This window comes from Battus philenor, unplaced genomic scaffold, assembly GCF_028537555.1.
Source record: "Battus philenor isolate CCGP_79_NKW_IND1 unplaced genomic scaffold, ilBatPhil1.0.hap1 SCAF_30, whole genome shotgun sequence".
Taxonomy (NCBI): Eukaryota; Metazoa; Arthropoda; class Insecta; order Lepidoptera; family Papilionidae; genus Battus; species Battus philenor.
In genome coordinates this window covers 432,661-446,748 of record NW_027181694.1, presented here as the reverse complement: position 1 = coordinate 446,748, position 14,088 = coordinate 432,661, and the positions used below count along the sequence as shown (strand labels likewise).

At 33.5% G+C, this 14,088-nt stretch overlaps 1 protein-coding gene across 1 annotated transcript in view; it reads left to right on the top strand.

Annotated features, from left to right (window-relative positions):
• The first annotated feature begins 4,359 nt into the window (after positions 1 to 4,359).
• LOC137927351 (M-phase inducer phosphatase 1-B-like) overlaps positions 4,360 to 14,088 on the top strand; it is a 57,149-nt gene continuing 47,420 nt past the window's right edge. Inside the window, exon 1 of the mRNA XM_068771145.1 lies at positions 4,360 to 4,528. Within this exon, the coding sequence (XP_068627246.1) occupies positions 4,479 to 4,528 (50 nt within the window). The 5' untranslated portion in view covers positions 4,360 to 4,478. The remainder of the gene's footprint in view (positions 4,529 to 14,088) is intronic.

Genomic DNA, 14,088 nt, shown 5'->3' with positions numbered 1-14,088 from the left:
AATTTAAGTAACTGTTATAATAAATTGTAAATGGGTTGCTAATCGTAAAACGTATATATCTCTATTGTTCTATGCGACTATTGAATTGTCTTGCCGAACAAAAAAAGGAGGCTTTTATGGAGTTCCACGAACTGACTTTTATTACTTAAACCAATACCTTTACCGAGTATTCGCATTATATAATTAAAATAAACAATGGAGAATATTTAAACGCGTCTGTTGCAAATATGGATGCTTTTACCTTTTTTTTCATATTTTCATAAGCCGATTTATAAATAAGACATATTACTTACCTTAAATCAAGTAAATCTTCTGAAAATTTTGTCGACATATTTTTTTATAATAGGCGGTGCAAAAATAATGTCATACAATTGCTTTGGCGCAATGAAATTGACCTGATACAATCGAATATATAGATATATACAATGCGTATCGTGGGACGTTTTATTTCACTTTTGGGACCCTGAAATGGGCAAAAAAGTCACTACACTAAGTTCTTCAGTATAGATCTATATATCTTCTTTCATACCTCTCAAAATCCGGCACCTTCTTCCTTTCTTCAGCTTTCGTTCTTATTGCATCTGTTTACATTCTATACATCGCCTCAAATATTTCGTCATCGAGTGATAAAAGTGAATTCGAACCTTCGATTCCGAAAAATAGAATGAGAGTAATTTACTTTTTGTTCTTCTGATTAATGTATATTGTAATTAAATTAAAAAAAACAGTTTTTCCGTAATATATTAAATATTTTAACTTGTCAATGCATTTTATTTTTATTACTGTGTACACTTAAAATTATTGAAAAAAATCACAACTGTTAAATAGCAAAATTATGCGTTTTTTGCGAGTTTTTCGATTTACACGGTTTTGACTTGAAAATTTTAAATTTTCGATTTACACGTTTTTCTCAGGTACGTATCTACCGTGTAAATCGGGGGATAGGTGTATTTCCAGGTGGGTAGAGAAATGTTCCACCATGCCTTATTACGCATCAAAAAGGATGGACATTTTTAATATCAGCGTGCCCCAAAGGGTTAAATATAAAATATCTTATTTCTCTCATTTCATTCGATGGATGTCATAGAATATGCTTCTTCGAGGCCAGCCATGATGTCTGTTCCTGCGCTGCATCGACTTCCCAATGTAACTACATCAGTCCCCCTAGTGGGACGCTTTCCCACGCCGTGTCTACAGGCTGGTGGTCCATTCTAGTAAATAAAATTAAAAGTATATTATAAAATAAATCTTATTATATCATTCAATAGTTTTATTTTGATATTAGATTTCATTTAAAATAGCAACTGTTGAGTGAGTTGAAATAATTAAACTGTACATAAATATTTAAAATTCTTAATAACATACTATAAACTCTATTGTAGTCTAGTGGTAGAGAAATGAAACTTGCCATTATAAGTCGCGAATTCGTATCCCAAAACATGTTATATAATTCAAACTTTGTTTGTTAATTATATATGATTACAACGTCTTACTAACATGATTATGGTATAATAATTAATTATATATATCATAAATAATTAATTATAGATATCTTTTCGGGAAGTATGACATACAGTGGATATATATGGTCTGAAACAACATATATTATATGAGTATATACTCATCACGATATCTCTGAAGTTATAAAGATTAGATATATGATATATATGTAGGAATATTTCTATAACTTAGTAGATATCAGCTAAGAACGGGTAATGGAAAATTATATCCGTAAAGGACGATAAAGAGAAGGGTAATTAAGTAAGAGAGGCTAATTTAGAACAGTGATTTTTGAAATTATGTTTATTCAATTTGGTAAATATGAAATTATATGTAAACATAAGTAATTTGTTAGTTATAAAACAGTTTAGACAGTACAGACATTCCGGGAAATGTAAATAGAGAGATTAACATTGAAGTGGAAACACAATGGAATATCCAAAAACGGTGAATACTGCGGAAGTTGTGAATGCATACCTAAGCACTTGCCGAAACGATGAAGGTCATAATTGTCGGCACCAGAAACACATTCCAAACGGACAAACGCATTATTAGTTGAGTTCTCAGGAATAATGTCTAAAAGATCTTTCTTTCATATTCCACACGCGTCGCCATTCAAATATCAACCTTAAATCATTCACAATAAGAATCATTTCTTACTGGCAATTTTATCTCGACTTTCTCAGTCATATTGCAAGATTCTTCAGTTACATTTATAACTGCACATTCTAATTTAAACTCTATGTTCTGGTATTAAAGTTACAAATCGTTTGTAGGCATCAAATGACCATATGATTTAAGTTTGAATCGAATATGTCAACGTGTGCGTGGAATACCGGCTTTATTGACAATGTTAGTTGAATTTAAACCTTATAGCTTAAATATAAGTTTGATTTTCATTTGCGTTTATATGTAACGTGTGTGTTGAAACAGGATTTGTTTCCCATATGATTTTTGTATGACATTCCTTTTTAATAGCATTAATTAAATTAATATTTTATTGACTGTTGAATAAGGTTCAAATTGGTTCGGTTTTTGTTATGACGGTCGATCTATTTAGATGGTAGGGTCAGGGGAGTTGGTCTGAGCCGGCGCGTGTTTAGTTGCCAGGATATCTGGATAAAAACTACCAAAAGTTTAAATGATTTTACTTAAATATTTCCAATTCTACTTGAATTAAGACATAGTAGAATAGATTTATTACGAAGTTATTGAATTTTACATCGTCAATACAAATATAATTTAAATATAATATTTTCAATAAATACGACAGTTTTTAAACGGTTTTATTTAGTTCGACCCGTACGGAATTTATTTGGGTCAAAATTAGAAATTGAAATTTAAGCACCTTCCCGTTGTCAGATTGATCCGAAATTTGGTACACACATTTAATTTAGATGACAATACAATATAATAAAATCAATAACATTATAAATCTAAGATGGCCGCCGATACAAAATGGCGGATTACATATTTTTCCTTAACCCCCTCAATATGGATATCAAATGAAAGGGCTACACTAGTAAAACACGATGATTTTGTCAAAATTCAAAATTTAAGATGGACGCCATTCCAATATGGCGGACTAGGTACATATTTTTTCCACAACCACCAAAATTTGGGTATCAAAAAACCGTTTAACTTAAAAGTTTTTTAAATGTATTTATTAAATCTCAATATCATTTAATTCTATATATTATTAATCATTTATTCCTATGTCCTCAAGCTGGGGCAGAGAAGTCATCAGTACGTCGCCATCCCGAGTGGTCTTGAACCTCGCTTTACTTCAGTCCACGTCATTCCAACTGCCTTCACTTCTGCAGTGATCGTCCGCCAGGTTTGCTTTGGGCGGCCACGTCTTCGCTTTCCATGAGGATTCCATTCTAGAACTTGCCTAGGTGTGCGTGTGGCATATGCAGTTCAATATCCGATAAAAAATGTTAATATATTTCATAATAAAATATCACGCCAGAACGTCCAAATTTTTTATCTATTTTATATTTTTGATGATCATTCTGATGCTTAAAACTTATGTTTTATTAATCAATTATAATAATTAATTGACTTGCGTATAATCAAAGGTGTAGAAGACCGTCAAAAAAAAAACAAATTATTACTCTTGAATGTTTGTATATTGTCGGTGCACTTGTACCAAAAATAGCATTTCATAGGGAATTTTAAATTTCGAATCAACGTTCTATAATTGAAAATGTCAATATGTAATAGAGATTACGTAACATAAGATATTTTGCAATTCTTAATTTCTTTCTGACATAATTATATAAACTACCTATTGTAAATGTTAACCATATTATCAAAGCAACGTATACTCACTTAATTCCCTTATATGTTGCTATATATACATATATATGTGTATCTTTGCATATATATGACATATTTTTGAATCTAATATAAACCTCTGTAGTGTGTCCTCTGTGTCGACTTATCTTGTATATTTTTTAATTATATATAAAAACATACTTAAATGACATATTTTGATTAAATACACATATATACATATAAATACAAAATATCATTATACAAATCTATATACATTATCATACCTTAATTAACATGTAGATTCGTATCTTGTATATTTTTTAATTCAATACATGACTTAAATTGATCTTATTATAAAGTTTGACCTGAAGTTTACTTCAAAATCAAATACTGGTGGTCTTATACTATATATATGAATAAAAAATAAATGAAGAATTGATAAATAGTAGATACATGTTCCGGTAAAACTACCAAATTGGTAGGAAATGTAAAAACTTACCACCCAATGACACAGGGGTGGCGCGCAAACCGTTTAGGGAAGACGGGACTAACGGCTCCGCAGTCAGTCGGCATCCGACCGCGACGGAGTACGGTTGTGGATTCGGCCCCGTCAGCTGTTCACAAATATTCATATTATAATGGACTTGTGATCTATTTCGTGAATTAAAATAACAAATCTTGTGCACGAACTTGTGAAAATGTGGGGAGAAAGCAGTAAGAACTGTGAAAACAACTGCCAATGCTCTGGGTGAGTTGATATCATAATAATACATTATGGTTGTTAAACTGAAACTAAAAATTGCGTAGCAGATTTACATATCTATTTTATTCATCACACATTTAATTGATTTAAAACAGTTATATACACGCTTGTATATATGTTTTAAATAACTGTCGACTTTTGATTCTTTTGAATAACCGAACAATTTTTAACATATATGTTTATATTTCTAATTATAAACAATTGCATACAATTCATAAAGCCTTAGATATATGTTAACACATACATATTTACATAGCTTATGTTACTTTATACCTTATCAAAGTATATATAACATATGTTAAATATGTAACTATCGATATATCTTATATTATTTCGAAATGTATATATGTAAATTATAATTTTAGTCTATAAATAAGTATATACAGTATAGTTATTAAATAATTGAGATATAAATTAGTGTTTTTTTATATATATATATGAGAAGATTTTGCAAATATCTTTAATGGTTGGTGTGTATAAACTTGTAACTTGTGAGTTAAATTTAACCTGCGGTTAAATTTAACCAGATAAGGTTTAGTCTAACGGTTATTTCTGATAAGAACGTTGCAATAATGATAAAATATTCAAATGGTTATATGAGTCCGCCATGCGGCGTCGACGGTTATGTGATTGCATGAATTCAAATTGTTTTTTTTTTGTTTTCTTAGTCTGTGGTTAATTTGACATCCGTGGCACGATGGTTTTTAACGTCTTTGCCTTAAACTTTTATTGGACTTGTTATTTTTAAAACGACAATATATCAATAGATTTAATTATTGTATTTTGTCTGTATTAATGGCAACGTAATTAAAAACATATTTGATTTTTCTTTGACGTGATCAAGAGAAAGTGTTTTTAATGTAGTGTTAATTATGTTCAATGTTGCCAGACTATATACTATAGGTATAATTAAGCCCAAATTCGGTCTTTAAAATTACATTAGTACTATCATGATAATATGCCAATGACACTTGGTAAATGAAGTACTGCGAGTTTCTTCGGGTTCAATGACCTCATTGCCAGATTCGAATCTCGTTCGTTTTTAAATTTACCTGACGTTGCAACATTTGAACTTGAACCGTTATGTAAGGTTTTATAACGACATATATGTAAGAAGAATGTGAAGGCAGTTCGATAGAAACTATATTGAATTACAATATGAAGGCGTCGTTCAACTTTAAGTTTATTTCTAAACAAATATAAAGTTAATAATAGTTTTTTTTTTATCTGTTGTCGTTTTATAGGTATTGTTTATATGTAAATTATTTACATTTGTCATTATAATGGAAGGACGCCCACTGTTGGACTAATAAAAGACCCAGGAATGAAATTTTTTCCAACGACCTTGATATGGTTACCCAACTTGGGACATCTTACAGATCTGTGGTTTCCTGAACCTGAAGATATCAGCTATATGTGGCATACCTTACCTTCGTGTGTTCACAGAAATTTTCGTTCTTAATTCAAAATAAATCCAGAACATATAATCCGTTTCATGTTTATTTACATTTATTTTGTTTCGAAAACTTTTAACTGCGTTCTATTTTTGAAATATTTTGTAGCAGTTGTATATATGTTTATTAATCAACTCATCACTATATCTCTGACACTATAAGATTTAGAGACTTGAAATTTAGTACGAATATTCCATTTGTCGAGTATAGGTCAACTAAGAACGGATTTTACAAAATTACACTTATAGGGGGTTGATGATGTGTTTATTTTGTTCGTGTATATATATATATATATATATATATATATATATATATATAGATATATATATATTCTAATCTAAGCTAAAATAACCTCGTTTTTTTCAATTGTTTAGAATTGGTTTTATACCAAAACTTGTTTGTTGAACTGGTAACACTTAAACGTCACGCCATGACATCAAAAGTGCAGACATCTCTGGCCAGTGTTTTAAGCGGAAAATAATATTTAAAATTCGAATGCGTCACCTGTCACTATGATTAGAACGGCCTTGGTGTGTTGATAACCTTTTCTAATGCGTATATTATTAATTATACATATATAAATTTGCACTAGCTATGCGCTCCGACTCCTGCTACTTTGGTACCAATTCTTGGAGAATCTAGAATTAGATTTTTCTGCGGAATACCTCATCATGCAGAGGTACTCCAAGCATACTCCACCTTCATTCCTATCATCACCTCTCGTACAACTGATGACGGTCTAGAACGCCTCCTCCCCCCACTAGCATGATGAACGATGATCTGTGAAAGAATTTTTTTAATTTTTTTTTTAATTTTGTTACACGGCAATGTCTTTGAGGCTGGGCCGTGTATTTTAAGGCTTCAGCGTGGACTATATAACTTGTTAAATGCTACAACTTGCCAATCAGCATATCATCATATATCACATCATATCTCATATGTTGATTAGTTTCTTTAGTCTCCTGATATCCTTGGGGGACCTTGAGCCTGGATACTGGTGTGTCAGTTGAAGCGATTTAGGACCAGGTCCGAGCTGATGCTTTTCCGGAAGCCTTCGAGATTCGCTACCGTAACGCTTTTGCAGAAAAAAATGTCTTATGTTCGTGGTTATTACGTCATCGAATGCGCGAATTTTGACATCTGTCACTTATGATTGTAACAGATTAAAAATTAATCTACTATTATAAATAGATTCTATAAGATTTTTACTATAACAATGATTATTTAAAATCATATTCCAGTAAGAAATATAGACTTTATTGTTTGTTAAAAAAAATCAAAAATGTTTTTCGGGCGTGAATTCACGCCTGCTGATAGAAGGTTAAAAGTGAGACGTAGAAGACTTCTGCAACCACTTCGACCTTCGAAATCTGATAACTCCATATGGTCAGCGAAAGTCTAGAAAAAAAAATTACATATGAATATATTTCATTAAAGACCACATGAGAGTTATAACGATGCTATTTAAAAAGCTAATTTTAACACGCTATTTAATTTATGCTATATTAACATATTGTGCTACTTTTAGACTACAAATGAGCTACATTCACGTTGAATCTTTTAGCATATCACCAATCACCTGTATAAGTACAGAACCCGTCGATAAATATTGCACATCGACCTTTGGAAAGAGACAATCGGCTAATTTCGTTATCTCTGTCGCACGAAATACAACGATTGACAAAACGACACATAGGTAGTGTGTGACAGAGATAACGCTCTACGAAGTCGAAATTAGCCGATTGTCTCTTTCCAAAAGGCGACGTGCCATATTTATCGCCGGGTACTGTAGGTTCCCTTTGTCAAAGACGTTTCAAGACAAGAATTTATGAATGGATTACATGTATTTATCATGTTACATCTAAACAAACTATATTGAACTCTAAGCATATAGTTATAAGATATAAATTCGTAAATACATACGTATGTTTTGGTATATTCATTCAGTATGAGATATTATCAATTATTACGCACGTATTTAAATGTCATATGTACACGTATAAACTGGGTCAAGTGATAAGGCGCATGGTCTACATTACGAAGAGTAAATCTATACACAAGTTTTTTTTTTTAATATTAACATCTAGTGTTTTATGTCAGTTGGTAGTTGCACGTTGCAAAATATAGGTCACCTTCGAAGATATCTTTGGGATATTCCATGGGTAGAGTTTGGAAGACAGAGTGATGGTCGCAGGATATGCTGATGCCCATCTTCTGGAGACATGAGCAGCAATCTTATATAACTAATGCAGAGTTTGAATTATTAGGTGGAACGGAAAGTAATGTCGTTTCTGTCGACATACAGAAAAACCGATTGATTTGTTACCGCTCCGGCATTGATTTGTATACTAGACGGCAAAAGGTTGATAACGAAGGTGAATATATTGTTGACTAGAAATAAAAACGTGTTAAATATGTCGTGTGAATTTAACTTAAAGCGACATTACTTTCATGTCCCACTAATATATCATTTCAGCGAAATGAAGTCCACTAGTGGACATATGCCTTCCGCAAACACTTCCAAACGGAAAAGTAATGTTTTTTCTGTCCAAATTTTACAGTAAAACCAATTGATTTGTTACCGCTCCGGCATTGATTTGTATACTAGACGGCAAAAGGTTGTTAACGAAGGTGAATATATTGTTGATTAGAAATAAAAACTTGTTAAAGATGTCGTGTGAATTTAAAAAGCGACATTACTTTCTGTTCTCCCTAATATATATGGTGGAAGCGTTTCCTTTCTTGAACAACCAGAGCGATCCCAGGTAGAATCTTTACCTGGATATAAGGTAGAAGGTTTAAACCAGAGTTTCCCAAACTTTTTTGTGTCGTAGACCCCTTGCCATGTTTTTCCGTGTTGGGTAGACCCCCTACTTACCTGATATCGATTTCCTGTAAATTTCTAACTGTAGTGAAGTTTAGTGTTAAAAACTTAAAGTAAAAACACATGTTTATTCATACATTTATTAATTGAATTTAAATTAAAACTACTCAAAATAAAATTTTGTATCTGTTATGTAAAATATACGTAACATTATAAATAAATAATGTTAATGTTTTGATATTATAAGATAGTATGATGTAAGTAAATAGGTACTATCAGTGTGTGTGTTGAGATCCACTATCGTGGACCCCCATTTTCACGTAGACCTCTAGGGGTCGATATAGACCATTTTGGGAACCACTGATTTAAACCATAAATATTTCAGAATTAATCAGACGCTCCCGTTCCTTGGAGCCATAAAAGCCTCCTGACATCATTATATCCCAAATCGAATCTTCAGACCTGTCTACTTGATTTTTACTTACTTACATATATATGAAATTATGATATAAAACTATTGAATTACATACAAAAGATTATTGTCTAAAATATATTTAAAAATAGAATCATAGTTTATACCGCTGTGGTCTATGGTACGGGAGTAACAATACGCCCGTATCGCACGCTTCTATTGTCTGTGGTCACCGATATATTATAAAATTAACTCATATATATATATATGTAAGACATAACATATTTACACCTGTTCAACCTTTATAGGCTTTTAACTATCGTACTGTATAAAAAAATTAAAATTAAAAATAGAATGTAAAATATTTTAATTTGATGATTTAATATAGGTGTTTGTAAATGAGATATATATTCACATTTATAGCCTTTATTAAAGGGTTTTATTTAGTTCGACCCGTACGGAATTTGTTTATTTGGGTCAAAATTAGAAATTGAAATTTAAGCACCTTCCCGTTGTCAGATTGATCTGAAATTTGGTACACACATTTAATTTAGACGACAATACAATATAATAAAATCAATAACATTATAAATTTAAGATGGCAGCCGATACAAAATGGCGGATTACATATTTTTCCTTAACCCCCTCAATATGGGTATCAAATGAATGGGCTACACTAGTAAAACACGATGATTATGTCAAAATTTAAAATTCAAGATGGACGCCGTTCCAATATGGCGGATTACATATTTTTCCACAACCACGACAATATGGGTATCAAAAAACCGTTTAACTTGAAAGTTTTTTAAATGTATTTATATATATAAACAATCATCCTGTATAAATATAACAGATACGAGTTCGTTAGGAGGTGGAGGCACTTACCGTGAAATTCCGTTAACGTGAGGCCAACGTATTCAACGGCGATTGTCGTTGCATATGTTACGTTGTGCCAACGGCAGTCAAGGCGGTAGGACTTCGATAGGATCGTCGATTCGAATCCAATTTAAATAATTTACACTGACTTTTCTTATCGGACCCAATATTTACAATTATATTTATATATAGTTACAAATCACGAGTTCCCCAAACTTTTTTGTGTCGTAGACCCCTTGCCATGTTTTTCCGTGTTGGGTAGACCCCCTACTTACCTGATATTGATTGTCTGTAAATTTCTAACTGTAGTGAAGTTTAGTGTTAAAAACTTAAAATAAAAACACATGTTAATCTATACATTTATTAATTGAATTTAAATTAAAACTACTCAAAATAAATTTTAATAAACGTATTTGTCCCACATTCGTATTTATAGAGTGACGAATTGAACAAGTCAGTGCAAGGTGGCGAAGCTCTGAGACTGCGACTCTCAGGTTTTTACAAGTTCAAAATGTATTGCGACCACAAAGCGAATACCAACATCCTACAACTTACACAATTTTATAAACATAAATAATATTTTTTTTACTTCATAGGTACTTTTATAAATAATGTAAATGTTTTGATATTATAACATAGTATGATGGAAGTAAATAGGTACTATCAGTGTATGTGTTGAGATCCACTATCGTGGACCCCCATTTTCATTACATGAAACCCCAAATTTTTTCTTTGACGTAGACCCCTTGCAGGTTGTCATAGATATACCCCTAGGGATCGATATAGACCACTTTGGGAATCACTGCTCTAAGCTATAAATACGGAACCCTAGGATCAAGAACACGTGACCTTGAAGTTATTTATATATTTTTGTGTACGTTTCTCGGAAATTCTAACCGATCACTATCTCGAATTTACTAGAATCTTATCCGTAGTATAAATAGTTGTACTCCCCATGTCGACAGTTCAGTGTTGTTTTTCGAGTTATAACATTAAGATCTACGATCAGTGATGCAAAGTGACTATTCGGTAAGTTATTTGGACAGTGATTTCTTCAGCGATTTGGAAGCGAAGTTTGGACTATGCGAAAGTATACTTTGTGTTAAAGTAGGGTGACCATCTGATTTGTAGATAAAAAGACTCCTTGTGAACCAGTCAATCTCTTTCTTCAAATTTAAATCGTCACCCGTTCATCACCTTCCTTCTCTCTTCAACCCTAGACCATTTGCCACATTTTACACTTCGGGTAAATTTTTTCAATTTAATTCTTTTATTTCACTTTCTCCTATCATTCTTCACCATTATATCTTTATTCACATTGAAATCGTCTTTCGTTCATCACCTACCTTACTTAATATTCGTTATTAGACCAAAGTTTGCTTTATTATCACAGCCTAGACTCAAATATTCGATTTTATTATGTTTTCTTATTAAATAAATCTATATTCTTATTCTTGACTACTTTTGGATCTTTCTGGCCACTTTTTGACTTACTTCCGAATTTTATTCTCTTCTATTTTAATCTGACTTTTTTGGAGAATCCTAGGAATATGAGGCGATATTTATGGTTATCCATGTTGGAAAGATGCTGCCTTCTTCGATCCTCTTCATTTTGACCTTGGAATTAAAGCGAAGTGTATTCCTGATGATTAAAATAGGTTATTAAGCTAAACTGAAGGCTGTTGAGGCAGAAAGGTACATCAGATAGGAGCGCAGATGGTAGGTTCTCCATTAGATAAAGTCGAGCAAAAGACTAATGGTTTTGTCGATATCTAGGTGGAAATCCATGTCCTATTTGTGTGTACCAATATAGTGATGATAGATTTGAAACAGCATGAAGCTTATTAGACGCAGGAGGTCGAACAGAAGACTGGTGATCTTGGTAATTTCTACGTGGAAGTCCATGCCCTATTTGTGTGAATCTATATAGTGATGATAGATTTGAAATAGAATGAAGTTATAATAAACATTTTAATCTAGATATGGTACTACTACCATTAATGTAGTTACAAAATAGCAAACATTTTGACGACACTTATTTTCAAGTGTAGCTTTGCGAAGCTTTATCCAACCCCTATCGACCCGTTGGATCGATAAGTAGTGAGTTCAACAAACCCAACAGATGTGCTTCGACCCCACTGCGGACTTAATTGCTTTGGGGGCGGCTAGCGGGTTGTGACGAACCGTTTTTTGGGGTAGAGAGCTATACCCGCACATGGCACGAGTCAACAATATATATATACAGTAATACCCCGCTTTACGCGACCCCGTTATACGCGGTTTCACTATAACGCGAATTGCAAATTTCGCGCTCAAATGCCTCGAATTACGCGAAAGAGTGCGTATAAATATAATGTAGTCATCAACTTCTCTATGGTGTCTTGACCATCTGTCAAACAATTAAAAACAGTGTTGGGTGTTATGAACGTATTTTACAAGAACGCAAACAAGACGTTACCCAAAAGACAATGGATGTATTTTTACGTAAAAAATAAGAGTATGTATTGCATAAAGTGTTCCTAGAATTCAAGTGATTGATTAAAATGATTTGTATTTTTTTGTAATAATTTTTGACTATGTTTAATCATAAACCTCGTTATACGCGAATTTCAGTTAACGCGATTTTTTTTTTAGAACGTATCCCACGCGTAAAGCGGGGTATTACTGTATATATATATATATAATAGGTTGTCAAATATCTCCCTTCCGCCTTTTTGTCTTTTGAATTTCGCGGCTATGTACAAAGCGCTACAGAGCTCGTATCTGGCAATACTATACATAATTGGAAAGGTCTTGACATAACCTACAAAACGACGCTATGCATGATTAGTTTGGATATTGCGTTCAACAGTTATAGACGTGTAAACATGGAGTTCACTAACGCCGAAATTCGCGCTATTTTAAAGTTTTCCTTCGTTAAAGGCAAATCCGCTAGAGAAACGTTTCGTGAGATTAATGGTGTTTTGGGGGATGGTACTCTATCACTTCGAACCGCGGAGGAATGGTTTCGACGATTCAGAGCCGGCGAAAACGACACCATGGATAAGCCAGCCGGCGGAAGACCTGTGACGACAAATACCGATCAAATCATGGACTACATCGAGTTAGACCGGCATGTGGCATCTCGTGACATCGCCCAGGAGATGGGAGTTAGTCACCAAACCATTTTAAACCATCTGCAGAAGACTGGATACAAAAAAAAGCTTGATGTTTGGGTGCCGCATGATTTGACGCAAAAAAACCTTCTGGACCGAATCAACGCCTGCGATATGCTGCTGAAACGGAACGAACTCGACCCATTCTTGAAGCGGATGGTGACTGGCGACGAAAAATGGATCACATACGACAATATCAAGCGAAAACGGTCGTGGTCGAAGGCCGGTGAATCGTCTCAAACAGTGGCCAAGCCGGGATTGACGGCCAGGAAGGTTTTGCTGTGTGTTTGGTGGGATTGGAAGGGAATCATCCACTATGAGCTGCTCCCATATGGCCAGACGCTTAATTCTACCATCTACTGCGAACAACTGGACCGCTTGAAGCAGGCGATCGACCAGAAGCGTCCAGAATTGGCCAACAGGAAGGGTGTAGTGTTCCACCAGGACAACGCCAGACCACACACTTCGTTGATGACTCGTCCGAAGCTACGGGAGCTCGGATGGGAGGTTTTATCACATCCACCATATAGCCCGGACATAGCGCCAAGTGATTACCATCTGTTCCTGTCCATGGCGAACGCCCTTGGTGGTGTAAAGTTGAACTCAAAAGAGGTTTGTGAAAAGTGGCTGTCCGAGTTCTTCGCAAATAAGGAGGGGGGCTTCTACGAGGGAGGTATTATGAAGTTGCCGTCTAGATGGAAACAGATTATCGAACAAAACGGCGCATATTTGAACTAAATCCGATCACTGTAACACTTTTTATAAAGCATTGAATAAAGAGCGAAAAAGCGGAAGGGAGATATTTGACAACCTGTTATATATAC